Here is a 26,417-nt window from a genome sequence, read left to right as displayed (position 1 = left end):
AGGTGCTTTTGATAAATGAAAGGTTGTGTGTTAAAGTTATCCAAGCAAACTGATGGTCCAAAGAGTTCCTCATCATAGTACCCAAACAGCATATGTACTCTTAGTGGGAGAGACAGGAAGCTGGATGTGATGTGCTTTTGGTAAAGAACACATCAAAACTCAACCACAGTCAAAAGCTTCACTGTTTCACAGATACAGATCAACATTAGGATATTGCTGGATATTTTGTATTCTGGGTGCTTAGGGTGTTTTGCTATGCGGCTGTGGGCATTGGTTGGGTGGGCAAAAACCCATAACCCATGTAATGTTCTGATCCTCTTTACTGATAATGTTTTCTGTATACCTCAACTGGTAAAGCATTATGTTAGCAATGCAAGGTCATGGGTTTGATCCCAATAAACACATATACAAGAAATATATTGTATTCACTGTAAGTCAGAAGCCAAATGCGTAAATGTAAATTTATTTGTGATATAATATACTTATTAAGCTACAATATGGCATTATGTAGCCATGTGAATGATGATAAAGAAATGTATTTAGTTGGATATTATGCTGTTTGTTTGCTACTGTGTATATTAGGTGGATTGCACTGTTTTGGGTGGTGTTTCTGGGAAGATTATTGGGTACACTTACACACCCCTTTGGCAACTTATACTGGTCCTGTACACAGACACTTATTCATCGGTGTATGTTGCTCTCTGGTTTAAGGACATTAGCAAGCAGCGCTGAAGTCAGATCAGTCTATACTTCATCATGACTCCAGTAAATTTTATGCTGTGTTTGTGTGTTTGTGTTTGTATGGCTATGACTGCTAAGGCTCAAGGCACTGTGGGCATCAGAGATCATGATAAATCCAAACAGGTAAGATTTTACACCCTGTGTTTTACTAGTCTATAACATAGTGTTTCCTTTAATAGCAGTTACTGTGTTGCTTATTTAAAGTATAAACTGTCAGAAAAAACTGTAAAACAGTACCTATTTTGTCGCTGGGGTGGTACCTTTTGTGATACAATATTATACCCTAAGAATCAATTGTGTACCTTTAAAGGGATTGTTCACCCAAAAATGAAAACTCTTTCATAAATTTATCATCCTCATGTTGATTTAGAAATGTATAAAAAAAAAATTCTGATGAACAAAAAATATATTTTGATAAAATTATGGTAGACACACAGATGATTGTAACCATTTACATAGTAGGAAAACAAATACGATGGATTTCAATGGGTACCGTCAACTTTGTGCTTACCATCATTTACTGTATCAAAATATCTTCATCATTTATCACAATACTTCCAGAATATTTGTTTTCCTACTATTGAAGTCAATGGTTACAATCAGCTGTGTGCTTACCATCATTTATCAAAATATCTTCTTTTGTGTTCATGAGAAAAAAGAAACTCATACAGGTTTAGATCAACATGAGGATGAGTAAATTTTAACAGATTTTTCATTTTTTTAGGGGTGAACTATCTCTTTAAGGATCAATTTTGTACCAGTAAAATGTTAGGAGCTCAAAACATTTAATAGTACCTTTAAAAAGACAAAATTGGTCCTTAGTTTTGTACCTTTTCTCTGACAGTGTAGAAAATTATGCTGATATAAAAATTAGCTTATAAAAATATTTAAAATGTAAAACCTAATAATACTGTAGACTGAGATAGTTGTGTAGTGAAATTAGCATTTTTAAAGATACCACATACCTCAGATGCAAAAGCCTCTAAACGTCACCTCCAACCCAGTCTCACGAAATTTCACCTAAATTGTTGATTATTTTTTCACGTTTTTTCGTGATTGTATAACAAATTTCTGTTTTCGTTTGATTATCAAGAATTGGTTACTCAACTTTACCCAAAATCAACTCTAACCCCAATGCCAGGCGACATATAAAGAAATAAATCAGAAAAAATTGTATAAACCAATACACAAAGTGACATTCTAATGCAAATACCAAATCTAACCCTAAACCGAAGTGACAATGGTTTGAAAATAGGAAAAAGCAGTTGAGGAACTAATACGTGATAATCACACGAAAAAACTTGGAAATTAGTGATAATATCATGAAAAAAACGTGGAAATTAGTGATAATATCACGAAAAAATTTGATAATGATATTGACTGAATGCTCTTGGCATGTTCATCAAATACTTTTGCTTTAAATCTGTTTAATCCTGGCCTCAGAAATACCCGTTTGCTTTCAAAATCCATCAAACAACACAATGATTTTTCAGTAAAGTCCTTTAGAGGACTGGGTGAATGACCTCTGAAAGCCAATGCTGACATTTGAAATCCCCTAAATAAACACGCCCCTACCCCAATAGAATCTGGACCTTCTTTTGATAGACCCGCCCTACACATATGCAACCCAGGCAATGATGTTGGTTAATAGACATTACGCTGCTTACTGCTAATTGGCTACAAGTGTGTTTTGGTACTCGGCCCAACTCCCTTTTCCAAAGCGTTTCTCAAAAATCATGCACCACGCCTTTAAGTGCACAGAAGAGGAATTAAGTCATTTCAATTACTGACTAATAGCATTTTCCTAAAGTGAAATTACTAACATAATAACCTAAACATAAGAGCCTGATAAACAGTGGCGGTTCTAGACAAATTTCACTAGGGGGGCCAAGGAGGGGCCAGTGTTTTACCAGAGGGGCACATAAAAAAATGGCAAGAAATTATATTTAAAAATTATAAGGGTGGTTACAGGAATTAGTTTAAGATAGGACTAGGCCTTAGTTTAATTAGGAAATATAACTAGTTTTAACATACATTATACATTACTTGTGTGCATTTTGAAGCAAAACAAAGCTGTATTTTAAGATATGGCATTGCAAGTTGTTTTCAGTTTGGACAGCTCTTACATTTATTTTAGTCTAGGACTAGTCCCTTTCCGGGAAACTACCCCGTAAACTTTTTTTTACTTTACAATCATATACTTTTTTATTTAATACAAGAGTAAGTGCAGGTGCAAAGGGGAGCTGGGCTCTTTTCTAAAGCCCCCCAACCGAAAAGCATGCAAGCCTACTTAATAAACTTTTTGAAATGCAAACTTTTATAAAGACAAACGTTTGTTTTAGTTTACATATAAACACACATTGCTAGACAGTTAGGGACCACAATCTAATCAACATTTAAAATAATATTTATTTTAAATTGTAAACATTTTTATATGTAACATTTAATTATATTCCTCCAATTTTATGCATGTATATGTAAGAGCATAATTACAGCGCTTTTTACAATGTGTAAACTTTAAAAAATTAGCGAGTTGGTTTTGCCGGTTGTTGATGAGTAACAGCTGTAAATGATCACAACACGCAGCCACGTCACAGGAGAACAAGTGAACAGTGTCCCAATGTGAAGTGAGCTAGAGTCCTTACCAGTGCCCAAACCTGCATACACATTCTCAACATCGGGAGGTTGGGAACGAATTGAGACACTCGCCGAGCAGCACCCACAGGCGGCTACAGTGGTTGGGTGCGCCGCTCTAATTTGCCCGTGTAAAACGTTGCGTCGCATTACTTCCGCTTTTGGCGCTCGCGTGTAAAATCAAAATAAATATATACTTTTTTATTTGGTCAGCACGGGGTGGCCACAGGGGTGGCCAGGGACATGTCTACAGAGGCACGGGCCACCCTTGGCCTCCGTGTAGAACCGCCACTGCTGATAAAAAATGCTCATTTACAAGATATCATGTCAGATGCATTTGGAGTGTTTGCATCTGAGCTCTTCATATGTTATATCTATATCTTATTTTCACAAATGAATGTGCATTTTAATTATTTTTACTGTGGAAAATCCACACAATTGCTAAAAACAATAAACGTAGGATTCCCAGAAGGACTCCACAGTTTTCTTTTGATGTGTGACTATAATGCTGCGTTCAGACTAGCCACGGTAGAGGTGTCAATCGCGAATGATTTCAATGTTAAGTCAATGTAAAGTCTGGAAGTCTCACGACACGAATGAGGCATTTACCGCGGCATGGTAGACGTGATTCCGCCTCATTCACGCGACTAGTTCGCGCAAATGGTGCAAATTGAGCGTTGCCGTGGCAAACAGGCCAGTTGAAAAATGTGAACTTTTGCGGAAAAACGCACCACGTAAACCAATCAGGAGTTTGCTCTATATAGTGACGTGATTACAGGAAGCAAGCGGAGTCGCAGAAGCCCCTCCCATGACGCGAATTTCTGCGTGAATGTCTTGATGACAAGAATTTCCCGCGTGGCTTTCACACACAAATGAAGCGAGTAAACTCAAAATGTTCAAGCGGCAAACTAGACTCGGTAGACGCAAATTTGATGCCTCAAATGCAGCTGGTGTGAACCCACGGTAATTTCGCGTTCAGACCAGCCATGGTAGAGGCCTCAAGCGCGAGTGATTTCAATGTTAAGTCAATGTAAAGACACGTTGACATGCGTCTGGAGGTCTCGCAGTGCAAATGAGGTGTGATACGTGACGCATTAGACGCAATTCTGGCTCATTCGCGCGTGTAGATTGCGTTCAGACTAGCCACGGTAGAGGTGTCAATCGCGAATGATTTCAATGTTAAGTCAATGTAAAGTCTGGAAGTCTCACAGCACGAATGAGGCATTAACTGCGGCATGGAAGACGTGATTCCGCCTCATTCACGCGACTAGTTCGCGCAAATGGTGCAAATTGAGCGTTGCCGTGGCAAACAGGCCAGTTAAAAAATTTGAAATTTGGCGGAAAAATGCCGCACATTAACCAATCAGGAACTTGCTCTAGTAGTGACGTGATTACAGAAAGCAAGCAAAATAGCAGAAGCCCCTCCCATGACGCGAATTTCTGCATGAATGTCTTGATAACTAGAATTTCACGCGCGTCTTTCACGCATGAATAAAGCGAGTAAACAAAATGATCAAGGGGCAAACTAGACGTGGTAGAATTTGATGCCTCAAACGCGGCTGGTGTGAACCCACGGTAAGGGGTCTTAAAAAGGGGGCTGGGGTGGTAGGGATCTGTCAATAATTGTTTCATTTAATTTAGAGAATTGAATTGTAATTTTCAATATGAAGATGTAAATAATAAAAAGACATTGCACTACCATCTTAAAAATGCAGGGTTATTTTCAACCCAGCATTGGGTCAAAAAAGGACAAGCCCAGCCAGGTGGGACAAATATAACCACTTGCTTGTCCCTTTTTGACCGAATGCTGGGTTTGTATGTTCAAAGAAAAAAAGCAATGTAGATAGTGCTGTATACTGTAATAAATCATCAGTACTATCAAACTGACCTAAGGGCGCACTCACACTATCCAAACCAAACCGCGCTCGGGTGCGTTTGACCCCCAAAGCCTGGTTTGTTTGACTAGTGTGATCGCTCTTTTCCGCGCCTGGGCGCGGATTGGTTAATCGCGCCGCGGCCGGGTTGCAGAGGTGGGCCGGAGCGCGGTTCACTTGGGCTCAGACGCGGAAGGCTGAGCGCGATTCAAAAGGTGAAGACGTCAGTTGCGCGACCACTCACCTTCATCTGCCGCCGTAAAAACCTTTTGATGCGCGCAGCTGAGTTACGTGAATGTCCGAGCTGCGCATGTGACAGATCAACTAAGCAATATGATGACATATTGGAGGGCTGTCTGTAATCGCGCACCAAACGACTCCGAATAAAAAACACAGACTTATCATTACAGTGGGTTCCAGTGTTAAGAGAGAGCTTTAATTCCTGCTTTTTTCAAATCAATCGCATCTTAATGACGAAAGCGTGCCCGGACTCGGATCGATAAAAAGTACAGTGTGAGTGTGTTTACCTGGGGGAGTAGGGAGGGGTGACAATCGCGCTGGGGCATGGTTTGGTTTGGTTTGGATAATGTGAGTACGCCCTAAGTCTATCCCACAGTTTCCTAGTGGAGATTCCTTGAAATTACATTGACAAACAAGACTTTACCGTAATTTGCAATTTAAGTAAACACAAAGATATTTACAGTAGAAATCCTCATCTTTCTTTTACTGTTTCTCTCTCAGATAGAGCTTCAAAGCATGAAAGTGGACTGCAAGGTTGCATCCCGGTTTGCTCACACAACTATGACCACCAAAGCCTTTAATGTGGCCAATGATTCACAGGAAGTCTTCTTTGATGTGGACCTTCCCAAAACAGCCTTCATTACCAACTTCACCATGTCAGTCCACCTATGTTTACAAAGGCCATAAATACATTCACACTATATCCTAATGTAATAGCTATGGGTCATTTGTATTTATTTTACAGAGAGATTGAGGGTCAAGTGTATATCAGTGAAGTGAAGGAGAAAGAAAAAGCCAGGCAGCAGTATGAGAAAGCTGTGTCATCCGGACAGTCCGCCGGACTGGTCAAGTGAGTACAGATCAACATTGTTGTTAGGTATTTCTCGTTTACTGGAAATGGGAGTTGTTTTTGCTTTCCAGGGCTTTTGGGAGACACATGGAGAAATTCTCAGTGTCTGTAAATGTTGCTGCTCAAAGCCTCGTAACTTTCACTCTTACCTATGAAGAACTGCTGCGCCGTCGCCTCGGCAGCTACGAGATCATGATAGGTGTCCGTCCAAAACAGCTGGTTCAGAATTTTGAGGTTTGTCATTTGTAAAATCTTTGTGAAAATACTTCAAAGTAATCTGTGTAATATCAGTACCGTCTCTTACTTGCAGATTGTGGTAGATATCAATGAACCCCAAGGCATCACGTTTGTAGACGTCAACAGCACATTCATCACCAATGAGCTGTTCCCTTTAGTGGAGAAAGTAGTCACTGTGAAAAAGGTTGGAATGAAAGCCTCAGGATTTACAGCATTATAAACAGTGTCTATAACTGATTTCCCAAAATGTTAAAACTTTCCTGCTACACTCATATCATTGTACTTTGTGTACTGTATAGGCCCATGTGTACTTCTCCCCTACACTGGATCAACAGAGACAATGTCCAGACTGTGAAGGCACTTTGATCGATGGAGATTTTTTTATCAAGTATGATGTAAACCACGCACAGGATATCGGTGAAATTCAGGTCTAGTATCAGCAAAGCTATTCTTCATAGTCCTTTCAATATTTAAGCTTGATCATGAAACATTACTCAGATGTTGGTGTTTCTCCAATCTCTCTTACAGATAGTGAATGGCTACTTTGTACACTTTTTCGCCCCAGAAAATTTGCCTCAAATTCCTAAGAATGTAGTATTTGTGATAGACCGAAGTGGGTCCATGGAAGGAGAGAAGATGAAACAGGTGAGTCAAACACTAAGATTACTGATATACAATTAGTTTTTCTTTTGAATCACCTGATGATTATCTGTTGGTAGACTCGTGAAGCCCTGCTGACTATATTGAGTGACCTACATGAGGATGATTATTTTGGGCTGGTCACATTTGATGATGTCATAGAGTCATGGAGGCCATCGCTTAGCAAAGCTACACCAGAGAATGTGTCCGCAGCCAAAAAATTTGTTAAAACCATTACAGCAAGACACTGTAAGTATGACCAGTTCGATAAGGTTGGAGTTGTGGTTTATGCTGTCAGAAATCGAAGGTGCACCCGCTACACATTTTAACACATGACGCCTACTATGCAGTGTTTTAGACATAATCTAAAAAACAAATCCAGAAATCACAATGTATGATTTTTTTTAACTTTTTATTTGTATGATACAGCTGCAAATAAGTATTTGAACACCTGTCTATCAGCTAGAATTCTGACCCTCAAAGACCTGTTAGACTGCCTTTAAAATGTCCACCTCCACTCCATTTATTATCCTAAATTATATGCACCCGTTTGAGGTCATTAGCTGCATAAAGACACCTGTCCACCCCATGCAATCAGTAAGAATCCAACTACTAACATGGCCAAGACCAAAGAGCTGTCTACAGCTCAAAGACACAACAGACAAAATTGTACACCTCCACAAGGCTGGAAAGGGCTTTGGGGAAATTGCCAAGCAGCTTGGTGAAAAAAGGTCCACTGTTGGAGCAATCATTATGTTGCCAGTTTAACAAAATAAATGAATTTACACTGAATCACGTTTTATAGTTGCTTATATTTATTTATAGGTTTTTAACTAAATGAATTTGTATAGGTTATTTTCTCAGTTGTGATCAAAAATGGAAATGAAGGATTTCACCACTAACAGATGACAATTCAATATGAACAAACTGACATCCAAGTATCACTACTCCATTTCACCCAATGGGGGCGCTATAACTGTATATAAACACAAAACAAAAAGTTCACAAGGATATCAAAAAGAACCAAAATAAACCATCCAAAGAAAGTATAAATTTGTTTAACCTCTTCAACCCTGAGGACCCTGTCCCGGGTCCAGAATTTCGTATTTTGACTTAATATAAAATATTCTTTAAATCTTTGATGCTCCGTCATGGACCCCAGTAACACATATGAGATACTGTTTGAAAGCTTAGAGTCTCTACTTTCTGCAGATATGCATCACTTTGACACATCTTTTACTGTAAGAAAGTTATTTACACTTAATTTACACTATCACCCCCCCAATATTTTTTTGATATCATATAATATTCACATATTTCATATTTTTCAAAAATGACAAACATGGGCAAGTCTTATATCAAATGAAAGCTCTCACTCTCAGGAATAAGGCTACAGTGTTATTTTTGTTCTATTATCAACACATATCCAACAATCATCGAATGAATAATAAGGTAAAAAATGGTCTTTTGTAAACATAGGTGAAACTTGAGTGTGAACTGCCTCAGATAGCACATATAGCCACAAATGATACACCATCTTTTATTTTAGGTCCTACTCTAAACAATGAGTCCATTCACAGCATTTTCTTTGGTTGTTTGCATAATTAATCCCTAGCTTTTTATTATATGTGCAAAACAAAAAATTAATATTTTTATGAAAAATGTATTTCCGCACCCTTCAGTAAAATAAGAATAACTTTTGAATGCGACATGCTAAAGAGTTCATTCTTTTTTTGGGTGTTTACTGTCTGCTGCTGCTAACAACCAGAACTGTCTGCAGTCTGCTAGAACATCCAGAACCAGAGTTATACACTATCAAATACAGTATTTACAACATAAAAAAGAAAATTTGGTGTTTCATCATATGAAAAACAACATAAATAATGATATTTGTCACAAACAGCAGCTTTTTATGTAACTTCAAAGTGTTTTCTTTAAAATGATATAAAGAAATTGCATTTATTCCACTGTATGTGGTTATGGGGACACTTCAAATGTTCTTAGGCAGAAATTGTATACAAAAAGGGTATTATTCCTCCCTTCAGTTGGAGTAAAATAACTTTTGCATAGATTATGATAGAGAAAAAATTCCTTTTTCCTCTGTAAGCTGACAATTGCTGGAATCAAACCAAACTGTCTGCAGGGACCTGAGATACCCAGGGCCAGAGTTATATACTTTCAAATAAAAACTTTAGAAAAAAACATCAAAACGCGCCTATTTATTTTTGTGTTTATTAGAGGACTGATATCACATACAACCATGTTTACCACTTTTAACAGTGTTTTATGTAATTTCAAAGGGTTACCTGTAAAATGATACCAAACTTTTGTATGTAAACCTCTGCATGTGGGTATGGGATGCTTTTGAAATTGGGTAGGCCAAATCCAGGCGAAAATCCCCAAAATAGCTTCAGGGTGTAAGAAGTTAAATCCTCTCAATTATTACAAATGTTAGGGCACACTTTTTGGGGTGAAACAATACACTATATAAATCACACAAACACGGTAGTGGCACCCTAAACATTTAAAACCAATGCTACAGTTAGCATTTTTACCATGTAAATTCCAACACTGTATTTATCAGTAAATATAACACATACATGACATTATGCACCTTCATATTACACTTGAGACTTACCGAATCCGTATCTTTTATAACAGATCCGGAACTCATCACGTGTTGCAATACACAATCTCTGATCATCCTATGCCCTAACCATAAAATATACATGTTACACATCAAGGATGAAATAAACACAATCTTTTACATCAGATCAGATTAATAGCACCCAAATTACTCACATAGATAATGGATTTAACCTTAGATGATTCAGATCTACCGAGCCCGTGTCTCATGCACTGCGCAAGTTCTGTATCAGACGCTAATCGCGTCATCGCCAGCTGCCGTTTTCTTAAAGGGGTAGTACACCTTTTTTTACAAAACTTAAAGGGGGGTTATTTTCCCTCTAAAACCACCCGGTTACATTCTCCCCTGCTGACCTGTCAACGTCCCCGGTGACAGTATACGAGTTTCTCAGCTCTTTAACTGCTTCTCTGAAAAACACAGTCCCCAAATTAGCTATAATCTGAGAGACGGCATTGTGACTAAGGGCAGATCTAGGCTCATGATGGGGATTTGAATGTTGACCCACATTAGATCTGGTACTTCTCCGAGGTGTGGGCAAAACAGGGACCCCACCTTGCTCTTGAAAATCTTCCCCAAATTCGATTCCAGCTGGAGCCTCAGGGTGACAAGGAGACACCTCTGTAGTTCTCCTCTCCTGTTCAGTCTCAGTTTCAGCTCTGGTGAGACTTTCAACCCTACTTGGGCCACTACATTCCACAAGCACAACCCCTTCTTCCGAACTCTCACTTTCAGCATCTCTCATTGACATGTCATCCCTCTCTACATTAAGCTCAACTCTCCTCTTATGAGTCACAGGAGCAGGGACTTGTGCACAGGGTCTGAGATCCACCCGATTTACTCTCTTGATGGGACCTCCTTCCACAGGTTCCACTGTATGAGTAGTCCCCTGAATCTCTATGACCCGATATGGAGTTGAATGCCAGGCATCCTGGATTTTATTACGTCCCAGGGGTCGATTTCTCAGGTATACGATCTGGCCAACTTCGATGGATGGACAATATACTTTATCCTGAGCAAGCTCAATTCGCTCTGCTGCTTTCTTTTCTGCAAAAGCCCTGGCACGCTCATGGGCCTCTTTTAGCCGTCTCTGATGCACGGCCAACCAGTCATGTGTGGGCTTAGCCCTAGATTCCTGCCCCACCAATGCATCTACTGGCAAATGAGGGTCCACTCCAAACAGCAAATAGAATGGGGAATACCCTGTTGTTGAATGAGGGGTAACATTGTACGCATAGACAAGCTCTGCTAGATGTTCAGGCCACCGTTTTTTGGTCTCAGGAGGAAGTGTTCGAAGGAGCTCATGAAGAGTGCGGTTAAAACGCTCGCACTGGGCGTTTCCAGTTGGATGATGGGGAGTGGTGCGGCTTTTCTTGACCCCATAAAGCTTGCATAACTCTGCAATCAACTCGCTTTCGAAATTTCTCCCCTGGTCCGAATGTAGGCGCTCAGGAACTCCATACCTCATAAACCACTCCCTCAGGAGAACTTTAGCAGTGGTATCAGCCTTTTGGTCCCTGGTTGCAAAAGCCTGCGTGAATTTGGTGAACACGTCCGTGATCACCAAGACATTTTCCCTTCCATCAGTAGCTGGCTCGAGCAGAGTAAAATCTACTGCTACCACCTCTAGGGGTCGCCTAGCAAGGAACGATCTCATGGGTGGGTGCACTTTAGGCTGAGGCATTTTTGTGAGCACACAGCGTTGGCAACTCTTAATCCATTGTTCGACATCTCCATACATCCCAACCCAGTAACATCTAGGCTTCAGCAGTTGCAGCGTCCTTTCAATCCCCTGATGCCCCATTCCAGCATGCACACTATCAAGCACCTGGGTTTTTAAGCAGTCAGGGACCAACAGTTGCATATACTCTCCATGACGCTCATCTTCCACTGCCCGATATAACAATCCTTCTTTTTCTCTTAGTCGAGCCCACTGCTTCATCAAAGAACGTACACATTTTGAGAGGTTCCTTAACTCCAAGCCTGCAGGTTTACGTTTCTGGTCCCAAAAGAGCCTGAATTCCTTCAGGACCGGATCTTGACTCTGGAAAGCAACCAACTGCTCTTTAGTATAGCCGGGCCAAACAGGAGTGCTCCCCTGCATTTCAGCACTGGCCAGCCCACCAGTCTCTATGGCACGCATCTGCCGGACCTCACACCTCTCTAATCCAGCTCGAATCAAGTCAGCGTCCAAAGTAGTCCCATGTCGCATCATGCCACAGATAGTTACACAGTCATCATATTCAATGTCTTCTCCATCTACCACGGGCTCCCCTGCTAACGGCTGCCTAGACAATGCATCAGCAGCATGATTACATCGACCCGGTCGGTATTGGACATCGAAATCGAATGCTGCTAACTGTGCTACCCATCTATGTTCCAGGGCTCCTAGCTTGGCGGTGTTTAAATGGCAGAGGGGGTTATTATCTGTGATGATGGTAAATTTAGAACCTAGCAAGTAACCCCTAAATTTTTCAGTTACTGCCCACTTGAGACCCAGCAGTTCCAATTTCATGCTGCTATAATTTTTGTCATTCCTCTCAGCATTCCGCAATCTTCTGCTAGCATAAGAGATCACCCTCTTTTTTCCGTCTTGCTCCTGCAGAAGCACTGCCCCCAAGCCTAGGTTGCTTGCGTCAATTTCCAGGAGAAATGGGGCTGAAAAATCAGCGAATCCAAGCACAGGGGCACTGGTCAGTTTCTCCTTTAAAGTATCAAAGGATGCCTGACACTCAGGACTCCACCCACTTATCACCTTCTGATTAGCTTTAGCAGGAGGCCCTTCATGCAGACACTGGTTAACTAGATCATGTAGTGTCCCTGCGATTTTTGAGAAGCCAGGGACGAATCTCCTATAATATCCACAGAACCCGAGGAACGAGCGCAAAGCTTTTAAAGTGGTGGGTATCGGCCACTGCTTCACTGCCGAGATCTTGTTAGGGTCAGTGGCTATACCCTCAGCAGATATCTGATGTCCCAAAAATATCACTTCAGACTGTAGGAAGTGGCATTTCCCTACTTTGACCTTAAGTCCAGTATCCTGCAACCTGGTGAACACGGTCCTCAATCTCACCAAATGCTCAGGAAATGTTTTGGAGAAGACTAAGATGTCGTCCAAATAGACAAGCAAAATTTGAAAGATAAGATCATTCATGGTCGTCTGCATCAATCTTTGAAATGTTGCCGGTCCATTGCACACCCCCATTGGCATCCTCAGATGTTCGTAGAGCCCAAATGGTGTGGTAAAGGCCGTCTTATGCCGATCCTTTTCGGCCATGGCCACTTGGTGATAACCACTGGCCAGGTCAATACTCGAGAAGAACTGAGCGCCTCGCAACACGTCAAAGCTCTCATCCACACGTGGCAATGGAAAGGCGTCACGTTTGGTTTTCAGATTTAGCTTGCGGTAGTCAACGCACAACCTAATACTACCGTCAGCCTTTCTCACAAGCACCACTGGAGATGCGTAGGCACTTGAACTCTCGTGGATAACACCCTTTCTCAACAGTTGCGCGATATGTTCCTTAGCTTCTCTGTACTGGTTGGGTGGAATTCTGCGATACGGCAGGTTTACAGGTACATCATCTACCAAGTTGATCTCATGCTGCACTCGGTCTGTAAATCCAAGATCTTCGTCCCCTAGAGCAAAAACATTGGCATATTCTGCAAGTAATGCCTTTAACTCGGCTTGCTGCTCTACTGTGCCTCCAATGTCCAGCTGGGCCACCACTTTAGACCAGTGCTCTTGCTTCGATAGTGACTTGGACCCCATAGAAATTTCTTCGGCATTGGCAGAAATGCGATGGAAAGTTACCTCGCTGGCTGGGTCATTCTCCATTACAGTCACCTCTGACACAACACCGATTCGAGTCCTAGGGTGCAACCAAATATCCTCACAAGAGAGATTTAGAACTTGAATGGGAGCGGTATGATTATGGGAACCCACCAGAGCTGGCATAACTAGCACCCCTCCTGGCAAGGCTAATGTGGTTGGCTCTATTAGCCAAAGGCGCTGTTTTTCGGAGCTCACTGTCCACCCTTTGGTCATAATGGTAGCCACAGAGCCCGCAGGCACATGCACCACACTTTTCCCTGCTACCCTTGCTACTCTACTCCTGTGTATGTCAGAAATCTGCATTCGCTGGAAAGCGTTGCTCCAATCTGTGTCCAATGTTGCTTCCAACGATTGGTCAAATTCAGCCTGCACTAACTGCCGGCATTGACTAATTATGTTCATCCCAATTATACAGGATACAGGATGCAGAACCGTTGGAGGGTCTTTCACAACTAAAAACCCACAATTTGGAATCTTCCTGCCCATTGTTTCCACCTCTAATTCAAGGTACCCCAAATAAGGGATATCAAGCCCATTTGCGGCTGTTAACTTAAGCCACCCTGCTGTTGTGAGCATGTCTTCATCGTCCCCCCCAAGGTGTTGTCGGAAAAAGCTTTCAGAGATTGTACTCACTTGGCTACCTGTGTCCAAGAGGCACAATACTTCCACCCCAAGAACTTTAATATCTACTTGAGGACATGTTCCCACTGCTCGCTTCAACAGCTCATCTTGGTTTGAGTCTACAGGTTGCCCCCTAATTGCTCGACTCATAGCAACCGGGGCGTTCCATTTCCCGACTCACTAGAACGGGATGCAGGGTTTTTAGAGCTACCTTTCTGAGGACAATTTCTCGCAATATGCCCCACTTCCTGACATTTTAGACATATTGGCTTGCCATCCTCTGTAAATCGTAACTGAGCTCGCTTGTTAGTTGTCCGCTTGTCCCCAGCCCCTTGCTGTTGTGCCATTAAGCCTTTAACAGCTTGTGTCAGCTCAGAAATCTGCCTACCCTGCTCAGTGACCACATCCATTACTTTGGATAAGGTGATTGGGTCGTGGCCTACGGCTTTCATTTCTGCACAATGCGCGCTTTCGCTAAATGAGCTATAAGCACCACTTCGACTTTTAGGGGTTCGAACCCTCCCCAACTGCTCATCGGAGCCCCAGAGGTAAGCTTCTTCTCTTACTTCTACCATAGAAGACTCAGGTTTGTCCCTAACATAACGTCGAAGTTCTCGTCTGAGTGCAGGATCTCGGATGCCCTCTACAAACTGGTCCCTTAGCATAATTTTTTCATCTCTGACCGCCTCAGGTGCGCGCTTAGAAATTCGACCTAATGCTTGAGCCAGTGCATGAGAGAAATCACGAATGTCCTCCCCCTCTTTCTGTTTACGACTATAAAAGTCCTGGAGGAGTTGGGCACTGCTGCGCCTATCTGTGAATGCATCCCTAAGATAAGTAAGTACATCAGTGGCTACATCTGTGTCTACAGTGCTTCGCAGTCGCACTTCATCCAAGGCAGCACCTCGCAGCAAAGATATAACAAAATCACATTCATCATCTGGTGTCAAATTTCGAGCTCTTAAAGCACGCTCAACCTCTTCTACAAACTCATCTACTGTTCTCCCATCTTTTTCAATGTCCCCTGAAAAGGGACTGATGTGACGTTCTCGGGGTACATACACATAAGTCTTATTAAGTCCCCCTTTTAAAGACTCAAGTAACTCCACTGTTTTTTCATGCTTTTGACTTAGTTCTTTTAACTTCTGACGAATGTCGTCCTCTTCTCCCTCAGATTGGTCAGACATGTTCGAACGTTTAAACTAACAGAGACAGTTTGTGCCTACTTGAGAAATCCCAGGAAAACCGGTGTCACCACTCCGTGTGCACTGTCACATCGAATTTCCCTTTTCCACAGTCGCCAAACACTCCGTCCGGCTGCCACTGACTCCTTCTGCGCAGGATGCTCCTCTTCACCACCACCGTGTTTGTTTGTTTTATACCCCTGTGCCACTAACACTTAACTCACTGGCAATATTAATCAAAAATAAAAGGAGACCCCACTCCTGGTACCAAGTTTTGTTGCCAGTTTAACAAAATAAATGAATTTACACTGAATCACGTTTTATAGTTGCTTATATTTATTTATAGGTTTTTAACTAAATGAATTTGTATAGGTTATTTTCTCAGTTGTGATCAAAAATGGAAATGAAGGATTTCACCACTAACAGATGACAATTCAATATGAACAAACTGACATCCAAGTATCACTACTCCATTTCACCCAATGGGGGCGCTATAACTGTATATAAACACAAAACAAAAAGTTCACAAGGATATCAAAAAGAACCAAAATAAACCATCCAAAGAAAGTATAAATTTGTTTAAATCCTCTCAATTATTACAAATGTTAGGGCACACTTTTTGGGGTGAAACAATACACTATATAAATCACACAAACACGGTAGTGGCACCCTAAACATTTAAAACCAATGCTACAGTTAGCATTTTTACCATGTAAATTCCAACACTGTATTTATCAGTAAATATAACACATACATGACATTATGCACCTTCATATTACACTTGAGACTTACCGAATCCGTATCTTTTATAACAGATCCGGAACTCATCACGTGTTGCAATACACAATCTCTGATCATCCTATGCCCTAACCATAAAATATACATGTTACACATCAAGGATGAAATAAACACAATCTTTTACATCAGATCAGATTAATAGCACCCAAATTACTCACATAGATAATGGATTTAACCTTAGATGATTCAGATCTACCGAGCCCGTGTCTCATGCACTGCGCAAGCCTGCTGGTTCTGTATCAGACGCTAATCGCGTCATCGCCAGCTGCCGTTTTCTTAAAGGGGTAGTACACCTTTTTTTACAAAACTTAAAGGGGGGTTATTTTCCCTCTAAAACCACCCGGTTACAATTAGAAAATGGAAGAAGCTAAACATGACTGTCAATCTCCCTCGGACTGGGGCTCCATGCAAGATCTCACCTCGTGGGGTCTCAATGATCCTAAGAAAGCTGAGAAATCAGCCCAGAACTACACGGGAGGAGCTGGTCAATGACCTGAAAAGAGCTGGGACCACAGTTTCCAAGGTTACTGTTGTTAATACACTAAGACGTCATGGTTTGAAATCATGGGTCCTTCATAAATTCTTAGTGGGAGAACTTGCAAATTAATAAAAAAAATAGCAGGATGTTCAAATACATATTTTCCTCACTGTAAGTTCTGACACATTTGGCCTTATGTGAGTAGTATGAATTTGAATCTGGCTTGTGATCTCACTTCCCTTAACAACAGTACCCTTAGTACATGTTTTATCCATTCAGCTCACAGAATTAAAAACTCTACTGCATTGCCTCTGCATTAACATATTCAACGATTTTTTCCCATATAGTCACTGATATAAACAAGGCCGTTTTGCATGCGGTGGATATGCTTACTGCAGAACAAAGCGAATCCCTCCCAGACACATCCATGATCATCTTACTAACTGATGGAAGACCAAGTGCTGGTGTGTATTGATACAGATTACAACAAATTTTACGACATTTTAATTTGGCATCTTAAAACCCAGACTATTTATTAAATAAGAATAAGAAGTCAAAAAAAAAATCTTTTTACATTTTAAAGGGCACATATTATGCAAAATCCACCTTGGACATAAATGTGTATTTGCATGACAAGCCTACAATGAAAAAAAAATCTCATTTTTTTAATCACCATTAACCCAAAGCAATCTCATTAGACATGTTTTTTATTCTCTTGTCATTGTGACATCACACTGATAAAGCTCCGCCCACGGCCAGTGACTGACTGGTTAATTTGACCCAAAAGCTTTTCTAAATGTTTTGTTAGGACGTTATAGCGCTAATGTGTCTAACTAATACTATTGTCTCAGACTGTATTTACAGGGATCAGATCTATTTTTAAACAAAAGCGCTCACTGTCTATTGGTAAGGGAGTGAGGAGCTGTAGCTCATTTGCATTTAAAGATACAGACATTAAAACAGCGCTTTTTAAAAGCATTTTGGACAAGCTATAATAAATGATTTGTGGGGTATTTTGAGCTGAAACTTCACAGACCCATTCTGGGCACCCTGAGATTTATATTACATCTTATAAAATGACCATAATAGGTGCCCTTTAAAACATCCTGAAAGTGCAGTTTTAGTCTATACTTTGTAGCCAAATAGATTTTGTCCAAAGATGCTATATCTACTAAGTTTATAATTTGTTTAATAATCAATAAACTTTATTTTATTTAATAGTCTGCATAATGTGTGTTTAAGGCGAGCAAGATCTATCCATAATCCAAAAAAATGTCCATGATGCCATTAATGGAAGCCTAAGTCTCTTCTGTTTGGGATTTGGAAATGATTTGGACTACAGCCTTCTGGATACCATGGCCAAGCAGAATGACGGTCTGGCTCGCAGAATCTATGAGGGCTCAGATGCAACACTTCAACTACAGGTAGAAACACTGAAAAAAAATATTCATTCAATTTACTCAAAAGTGGTTGCAATCATTTTATTTCAGCTACATTTAAACAAATAATAATAATAAAAACTTTGTTTAAATGTAGCTTAAATAAACTGTTTGCAACCACTTACCCTAAAAATCTAAGAATATATTTTTTTCAGTGAATGACAATCTTACTCGATATAAACTATAATTTAAAAGTTCAGGGTCACTTGACTAAAATGTTAATTCTTGAAACCTTTTGATTGAAAGGTATATGTTTCAATGTCTGAAATAAATCTGAAGAAAACATTATTGTACAAACATATTTCATTAGATGGGGCCTCTTTCAACACTGTTTAAAAAACAAGACGCTTATTAATAAAAAGCAAAATGAAGTAGCCTAACCTCGTAAAATATGTACGAAGTGCCATAGTGTTGGTATATAAATATTCAGTAGTTTATTTTATTTTTTTGTCACAACATACATTTGTGATAGCTTTAAAGGGACACTTTTTTGGAAAAGATGCTCATTTTCCAGCTCCCCTAGAGTTAAACATTAGATTTTGTTTTACTATTTTGGAATCCATTCATCTGATCTCCGGGTCTGGTGCTAGCACTTTTAGCATAGCTTAGCAAAATTCATTGAATAAAAAAATTTAAAGTAACCGAAGAGTTTTAATATTTTTCCTATTTAAGACTTGACACTTCTGTAGTTGACACATTGTCTACTAAGATCGACGGAAAATTAAAAGTTGCGATATCGGCAGATATGTACCGACCCCCTAAGGTGACATTAGAGTAAAAAAAATCTAAAGTAAACTTTCATGTGCTCACGTGAAACTTTCATGTGCTCACGTGAAACTTCCATGTGCTCACGCAAAACCTTCATGTGCAGATTTTTTTTTTAAAGTTTAGTTTTGCGTGCTCGCGTGAAACTATCGCGCGCGCACATGAAACTTGCGCTTTCACGTGCGCGCGCGATAGTTTCAGGTGAGCACGCGATAGTTTCATGTGCTCACGCGATAGCTTCACGTGAGCAAAAAATTCTGCACATGAAGGTTTCGCGTGAGCACATGAAATTTTCGCGTGAGCACATGAAACTAAACTTTTTTAATTTTTGCTCCATGTCCCCTTAGGGGCTCCGTAGATATGGGTAGGAACTATACTCTCAAAGGTGCAATAATCAAGGACTTTGCTGCTGTAACATGGCTGCAGCAGGAGTAGTGATATTACGCACTGCCCAAAAATAGTCCCCTTGGTTACCTTAAATTTATAGGCACTGCATAATATCATTGCACCTCCTGCAGCCATGCTACGGCAACAAAGTCTTTGATTATTACGCCAGAATTAGAGTATAGTTCCTAGCCATATCTGCCTAGAAAATCACAACTTTTAATTTTCTGTCGGTCTTAGTACACGATGTAACTACAGAAGAGTTCAAAATATCAAAACTCTTTGGTTATTTTTGAGCGTGATGCTAATGGTCTAATCAGATTCATTAGATTGTGCTAAGCTATGCTAAAAGTGGTAGGGGCAGACCCGAAGATCAGCTGAATGGATTACAAAACGGTAAAAATCAATTGTTTAACTCTAGGGGAGCTGTAAAATGAGCCTCAAAAAAGTGGAGTGTCACTTTATTGAGTTTACGAATATTGTTATGTGGAAAAAAATAAATGAAGAGTAAATGACCCTAAACTTTTAAACAACTGTATCTAAAAACTGTGTACTGTGTATAATAGATTTGCAGGATCCTGAGTTTTAATCTTTGATTTTCTCAATAGGGTTTTTATGAAGAGGTGGCCAGTCCACTTCTTTTGGAGGTGAATCTCAGTTACCCCGGTGACACTGTGACCTCACTGACAGACATTCATTTTAAGCATTTCTTCGCGGGCTCTGAGATTGTGGTAGCCGGTCGCCTGCAAGAGTCTGAGATTGAAAACTTTATAACAGAAGTGTCCGCAAATGGGGTAAATACAATCTTTAATTTATAGAGAAAAATTTAAGTTCTAATTCATTGCTAATTTCTCAATATACCCTTTTTTTTTCATTTCAACAGTTGGAAGAGCAGTTTGTTGTCAAGGGTTTAGTCGTTAATGAGGAGAGGGACAGTGTGTTCCCTGATCAAGAGTACATCTTTGGGGATTTCATGGAGCACCTGTGGGCTTATCTGACCATCCAGCAGCTCTTGGATAAAAGGTCTGTGTGCTACATAAGTCCAAATCTTTGAATAATTTCAGACAATGCTTAAATGACTGTGTGATGTTGTCTGACAGAGACAGATGCTCTCCTGATGAGAAAGACAACATCACAGCTGAGGCTTTAGATCTTTCTCTGAGGTATCATTTTGTCACACCGCTTACTTCCATGGTGGTCACCAAACCACAGACAGGAGATGAAGAAACTCTTATTGCTGACAAGCTGACAGAAGGTACTCTTACATTGCTGATCTGTACTGATGCACCGATATATCGGCCTATAATAGGTATCGGCAGATAAAAGCATTTCTCTTCTTGAAGCCAACAGCCGATGTTCAGGACAGATTATACTGTGTCACACGTTGTGATTATTTTTGGTGTTTGCTGTTTGTAAACTCTGCACTGCTAGGATTTTACAACAAAATAATTATTTAAAATAAGGAGTAAAAAGCCAAACTATCGGTATCTATCGGTATCCGCACAGAAACTTTGCATCCCCTAATTTGAGTAAAAATTACTGCAAATGCAATGTTAGTATTACAACACCAAAGAACATAAGAAGGGATTACATATTTACATTTAAATACTATACATATGTATTTTGGTTTACAGATGAACGGGAGGACACAGAATCTGGTAAGTAATTTTTATTTCTAGAGCACCTTTTAAGAGCAGTGTCACAAAGTGCTTTACATAACAAAATTAAACAAAGGTAAAATCATATAACAAATTAAGACAGCATTAAACAAAAGCAAGTTTAAACAAATGGGTTTTCAGTTGACTTTAAAAATTGTCCATGGAATCCACAGATCTCATGTCCAGCGGAGTAGTAGTCCAGAATAGCTTGAGACATCAAAATTGGAACGCACTGGGTAAGACATTGTTTGATTGGTAAAGTCCTCCTCTATAGTCATGAATTTCATCATTTAAAATGCACATTTGAGCATCATAATAGCATATACAGTGGAAAGTATGTGAACCGTTTGAAATTTTATAGTTTTCTGAATAAATTTGTCATAAAATGTGATGTGATCTTCATTTAAGTCAACATAATGTGTCTAAAAATAATTCTGATCTTTCACTTCTTTATTGCGAACAACCAAAAAACCTCATAGTGCTTGTGGAAAAAGTATGTGAACCCTTGAGTTAATAACCTCAAAAAAGCTAATTGGAGTCACGTTGTAGCACACCTAAAGTGAGTTTCGTTAAGATGATACGTTTGGATGTGTGGACTACAGCCAGATTTACTTTTGTGTGTTAGAGATTACTTTATCTGTTAAGTTAGTGAACCGTGTTTTTACATATTGATAATCACAACCCTTAACCCGGAGACCCTGTAATATTCTCTCTCTCACTATTACACAGGCTTATCTATAAGTGACCATGCTCCACCTCGTTCGATGAGCAGTCGACGACTACTCAAACCTTCCTATTCGGGTGAGAATCATAGAGTATGTTTCATAAAAACCAGAGAGAATAAATATTAGTCATGTTCACCTCTTGATCTTGTGGTTTGGCAGCTGATGGAGATCCTCACTTCATCATTGAGCTCCCAGATCAGAATGATGCACTGTGCTTCAACTTTGATGACAAACCTGGTACCATCTTCAACCTAGTTAGAGACCCGCTTACAGGTAATTCATCCTGTCAGGAAACAATAAATATATCTGTAAAAAAATATATGTATTGTGACATATATAAAAAACTGTGTCCTTAGGAATTGTAGTGAACGGGCAGATCATTGGAGAGAAAAAAGAAGGTCCAGGAGTGAAGATGCACACTTATTTTGGGAGCTTTGGGATTGTTCATAAACAGCTTGGTGTCAAATTGATGGTGAGCACAAAGGAAATCTCGGTGTCTGAGGAGGGGAAACATGCAAAATTATTATGGTCTACTACCAGAACTGTAAAAGGACGAAGGTAAGCTAAAAAAGTTGTACTTTGAATAGTAGAAGAAGTCTGTGTAGAGTGGTATTAAATATGTGTTTTAAGCTTGTCACACCACTGAAAATGTGTTATTAACCACTCAGCTAAATTTAAACATAAAAAGGCAAGTAAATCAAATAATTGGGCAAAATCTGGGAAAAATAAGCTGCATTCTCTGCTCCCAAATGCTGAGGGCATGTACGCTGTCTGCGCTGAAACCACACCCACTTGCGGGAAAGCTGCAAGTGGGTGTCGGCCGGCAGGGGCAGATCTAGAAAATGATTTATGGTGTGGCAAGGAAGTGGCATGAGAACTATGATGGGTGGCAACACTAAAGTAAGCATCCTTGCATGGTTCTCATGGATTCAAGAAATATAAAATATATATTCAAGTTAACATAACGATTAACATAAATGTATTATTATCGTCTGCTGATGTGGACGGTAAAATAGTTATTGTAATAGTTTATGTGATAGTTAATGTTAATGTTGTTAAGCCATTTTTTGGCCACAACTTTCCCTGTGTTTCAGCAAATGGAATGATTTTTGGTAACAAATCTTACTATATTTACTTATGTTTTAAGAAAATGCTTTGAAATTTTTCAAAAACACAACAATACTGTGGGCAAATTTACTACCCTTTCATGTTGTTAGTGGCCAAAAAAGGCCACTAAATTAAACTGCTGTAAAAAGTTATCAGATGACATTTTTTTTTCAATTTTTGCACAAATCTGTTAATCAACCTCAGTACTGATCAAAACTACCAAATGTTTACAAAAATTCCATGATTTTAACTCTTTAATTGTCAAGTTTATAAGTGGTGTCACGGATTTTAAAAAAAATAAATAAAAAAACAGACACACACAAAAGGACCAATATTTAAAGGTGCAGTGTGTAAATTTTAGCGGCATCTAGTGGTGAGGTAGCAAATTGCAACCAATGGCTCAGTTCACTGCTCACCCCTCGCTTTTGAAATGCATAGAGAAGCTACGGTACCCACCACCGGACAAACATGTCATCTTCGGAGGCAACTTAGTAAAAAAAGTTTGTCTGTTAAAGGCTTCTGTAAAACATGGTGGCACAAAATGCCAACTTCCATGTAAGGGGACCCTCGGTATGTAGATGAAAAAAGTCTCATTCTAAGGTAATAAAAACATAACGGTTCATTATAAATATAGATAATGATAATATAGTTTTGTATATTACTTTGCATTTCTGTCAAGAGATCCTTCTAAAAAATTACACACTGCACCTTTAATATAAAAAGTGATTGTGGACAGGATTTATTTAAACCTTTTTCACAGTCTTGGGCATGTCAAAGATTAATAAAACATTGTCTTTGATGCATTTTTAGATTGTGCAGCATCAGATTAATTTTTTCTCACTCCTTTATTGTTTGTGGACATTTTTTCCCCGTTGACTTCCGTTATAACAAAATTTTTTGATTGCAGAGCCATGAAATGAATTCATTTGGTACCAATGTGTACCTTTGAGGTACTAATGTGCACTCTTTGTACAAGCTTTAGTATCTTTATTTCTGAGATCGGTTCCTTATGTGGTTTACAGAAAATAACAGCACTCAGGTTTGGATCGATATATAAGTGAGTAAATAATGACAGATGTTTTTATTTTTTTCTGTTTGATCTTCCAGCATTAATCTGAAGGTAATGAAAGATCAAAGTTTAATGGTGACCTTGAGGGACTCAGTCAAGTTTCTGATCATCCTGCACAAAGTTTGGAAGAATCATCCGTATCACCAAGACTATCTTGGATTCTACACCTTGGACAGCCACCTCCTATCTAAAAGTGTCCACGGCCTGCTTGGTAAATGAAAATAGATAGATGTTCAGGTGTATGTTCAGATGAAAATGTGGTTAAAATGATTCTCAAAACATTTAGTTAATAGCTCTTTGAAGGTAACCTGACATGAACTTAAATAACGATGTTTTGGTCTTTCATTTTACCCCGAAGGTCAGTTTTACCACGGTGTTAACTTTGAAGTAAGTGGCTTGATCCCAGGAACAGACCCTGGCAAACAAGATGCCATCATGTTTGTGAAAGGAAAGAAGCTCACAGTTACCAGGTGAATGCAAATATGAATACACTGTTAAATTTGACAGTATTTGTGTCCCTGCCTATGAAATCTAGGCTAAAGTTTCATAATCTAATAATGAGATTATGACCATCAAAGTTTGATTTCAATCTTTGACATAATCTTACTCAGTGTATATTTTATCAAGATTAAATTTAAAAGAGTTTATGTAGAAAACAGTAAATCACACAAAAATGACTTTCTAAGTTTTCATGACTGGGTCACAATGTCAAAATGCAAAAAAATGTACACAATCGTCATGTCCACTGAGGTGTAATAAATTGTAGACATTTTGTCATAGTACGTATAGAGTATGTGACTTTTTCATTAAATCCCACAAACCTGTATCTCTGTCTCAACAGGGGCTTACAAAAAGATTTCAGACAGGATGTGAAGAATGGAGAAAATGTGCCTTGTTGGTTCATTCATAATAACGGCATTGGACTTCTTGATGGACTTCACACAGACTACATTGTGTCTGATCTCTTCAAGACCATCTGACAAACACACAAACGTTCTTGTCTAAAACTGTCACCTATACAGTAAAAGTACATTTGATGTGGAGTTTATTTTGAAAATATGTGCCATACTTAACAATGTGTCAGAAAGTGGTTTATAACAGTATCTTATTGATCAACTAAAAAAAATAAACACATCACCTGTCCAAACATGCCCTGTGTTTCAATGTGAACTTTGCTTATTTGCTTAATCAAGACATTTGATACACTGTAAAAATCGTGTGTCATGCCATTTAACAACACAAGTTGTTAAAAACAGTGATGGGAGTAACGCGTTACAAAGTAATTCCGTTATTGTAATTCCACTACTTTTCGCGGTAACAATTACTGAAATTTAAATGAGTTTGTTACTTGGTTAGACATTTCTGATCTAATGTCGCAGGACTGTGGTGGGTGGCACAATGAATAATAACATAGAAGATGTGTTAGTTTAGGGACAAGATCAGAAATGTCTTGCCTGCAAGTGTTCATTTTTTGCAAAGTAGAGTAACGCGAGTAATTAACTCATTTAAAATTCAGTAATTGTAATTGCGTTACTTGATTAAAAAATACTCGTTACTGCTAAAAGTAGGAGAATTACAATAACGGAATTACTTTGTAACGCGTCATTTTAACCACTACAGTCACGTGACTTCACGTTCGAGCCGGAAGAGAAGACAATGCTGAGTAAAGTCGTAATTCTTGCCATTTTTGGACCAAACTGTATTTTCGATGCTTCAACACATTCTTACTGACCCACTGATGTCACATGGACTACTTTGATGATGTTTTTATTACCTTTCTGGACATGGAAACCGTACATAGATTTTCAATGGAGGAGACATAAAGCTCTCGGACTAAATCTAACGTTAAAACATCTTAAACTGTGTTCGGAAGATGAACGGAGGTCTTCTGAGTTTAGAACGACATAAGGGTAAGTCATTAGTAACATTATTTTCATTTTTGGGTGAACTATCCTTATTAAGTAGTCACGCTGTTCCCTTTGGGGGCGGAGGCGAAAACACAAGCTTATACAGTATGTAAATATACACACAGACAATGACGCCCCCCTGCTGCATGCAAGAATCTCCGGAAAAACAAGCCGATTTCAACCGCAAAATGTACGCTTTTAAATATACAAAAAACGCTATCTCAAACATGGAGAGTCTTCTTCGTGATCTCAACCAACAGATTCTGCAATTAAACGAAAATCACAAATTTTGAAGAAAAAAAAACGTTGTTTCTCATTTTCTCGAAACTTGTGCTGCCGACTTGTGTCACTGGTTTCCGTGACGGGTCACTATGCATAAAGTAGCAAGTGTAGCATGCTAATGGTCAGTGCTTCACATCTAAATTATGACTAAAAGTTTGAAATGTCACAAAACCATGCTGTTACGCATCCTCACGCTATTTTTAGTGGGTATACGGAAATCCTTGACAATTCCTAGTAGGTATAAGGCGTGTACCCGCGTATCTTGTAGACTACACCACTGCTGAGCTGTACTGCTGGTACGGTCCC

The 26,417-nt window shown here is 39.4% G+C and overlaps 1 protein-coding gene across 1 annotated transcript; it reads left to right on the top strand.

Annotated features, from left to right (window-relative positions):
• Positions 1 to 703: 703 nt before the first annotated feature.
• Positions 704 to 25,027, top strand: itih3a.2 (inter-alpha-trypsin inhibitor heavy chain 3a, tandem duplicate 2). The gene is made up of 21 exons (XM_065241747.2): positions 704 to 864; positions 5,991 to 6,145; positions 6,235 to 6,339; positions 6,411 to 6,573; positions 6,650 to 6,760; positions 6,876 to 7,004; positions 7,105 to 7,221; positions 7,296 to 7,464; positions 17,123 to 17,239; positions 18,018 to 18,199; positions 19,972 to 20,157; positions 20,247 to 20,386; positions 20,464 to 20,618; positions 20,998 to 21,021; positions 21,195 to 21,257; positions 21,751 to 21,822; positions 21,906 to 22,019; positions 22,103 to 22,304; positions 23,961 to 24,133; positions 24,281 to 24,392; positions 24,764 to 25,027. Exons 1-21 carry the CDS (start codon positions 757 to 759, stop codon positions 24,900 to 24,902), a joined length of 2,736 nt encoding a protein of 911 aa, XP_065097819.1. The 5' UTR covers positions 704 to 756; the 3' UTR covers positions 24,903 to 25,027.
• Positions 25,028 to 26,417: the final 1,390 nt, after the last annotated feature.

This window comes from Paramisgurnus dabryanus, chromosome 14 (genome assembly GCF_030506205.2).
Source record: "Paramisgurnus dabryanus chromosome 14, PD_genome_1.1, whole genome shotgun sequence".
Taxonomy (NCBI): domain Eukaryota; kingdom Metazoa; phylum Chordata; class Actinopteri; order Cypriniformes; family Cobitidae; genus Paramisgurnus; species Paramisgurnus dabryanus.
This window is presented reverse-complemented; position numbering and strand designations above follow the sequence as displayed.

Bases quoted from the DNA above. Each gene is read 5' to 3' on its own strand.
- itih3a.2 (XM_065241747.2), top strand. From the start codon at position 757: ATGACTCCAGTAAATTTTATGCTGTGTTTGTGTGTTTGTGTTTGTATG. The intron at 865-5,990 runs GTAAGATTTTAC...TTTCTCTCTCAG, and splicing joins ATCATGATAAATCCAAACAG to ATAGAGCTTCAAAGCATGAA. The intron at 24,134-24,280 runs GTAAATGAAAAT...TTTACCCCGAAG, and splicing joins AAGTGTCCACGGCCTGCTTG to GTCAGTTTTACCACGGTGTT.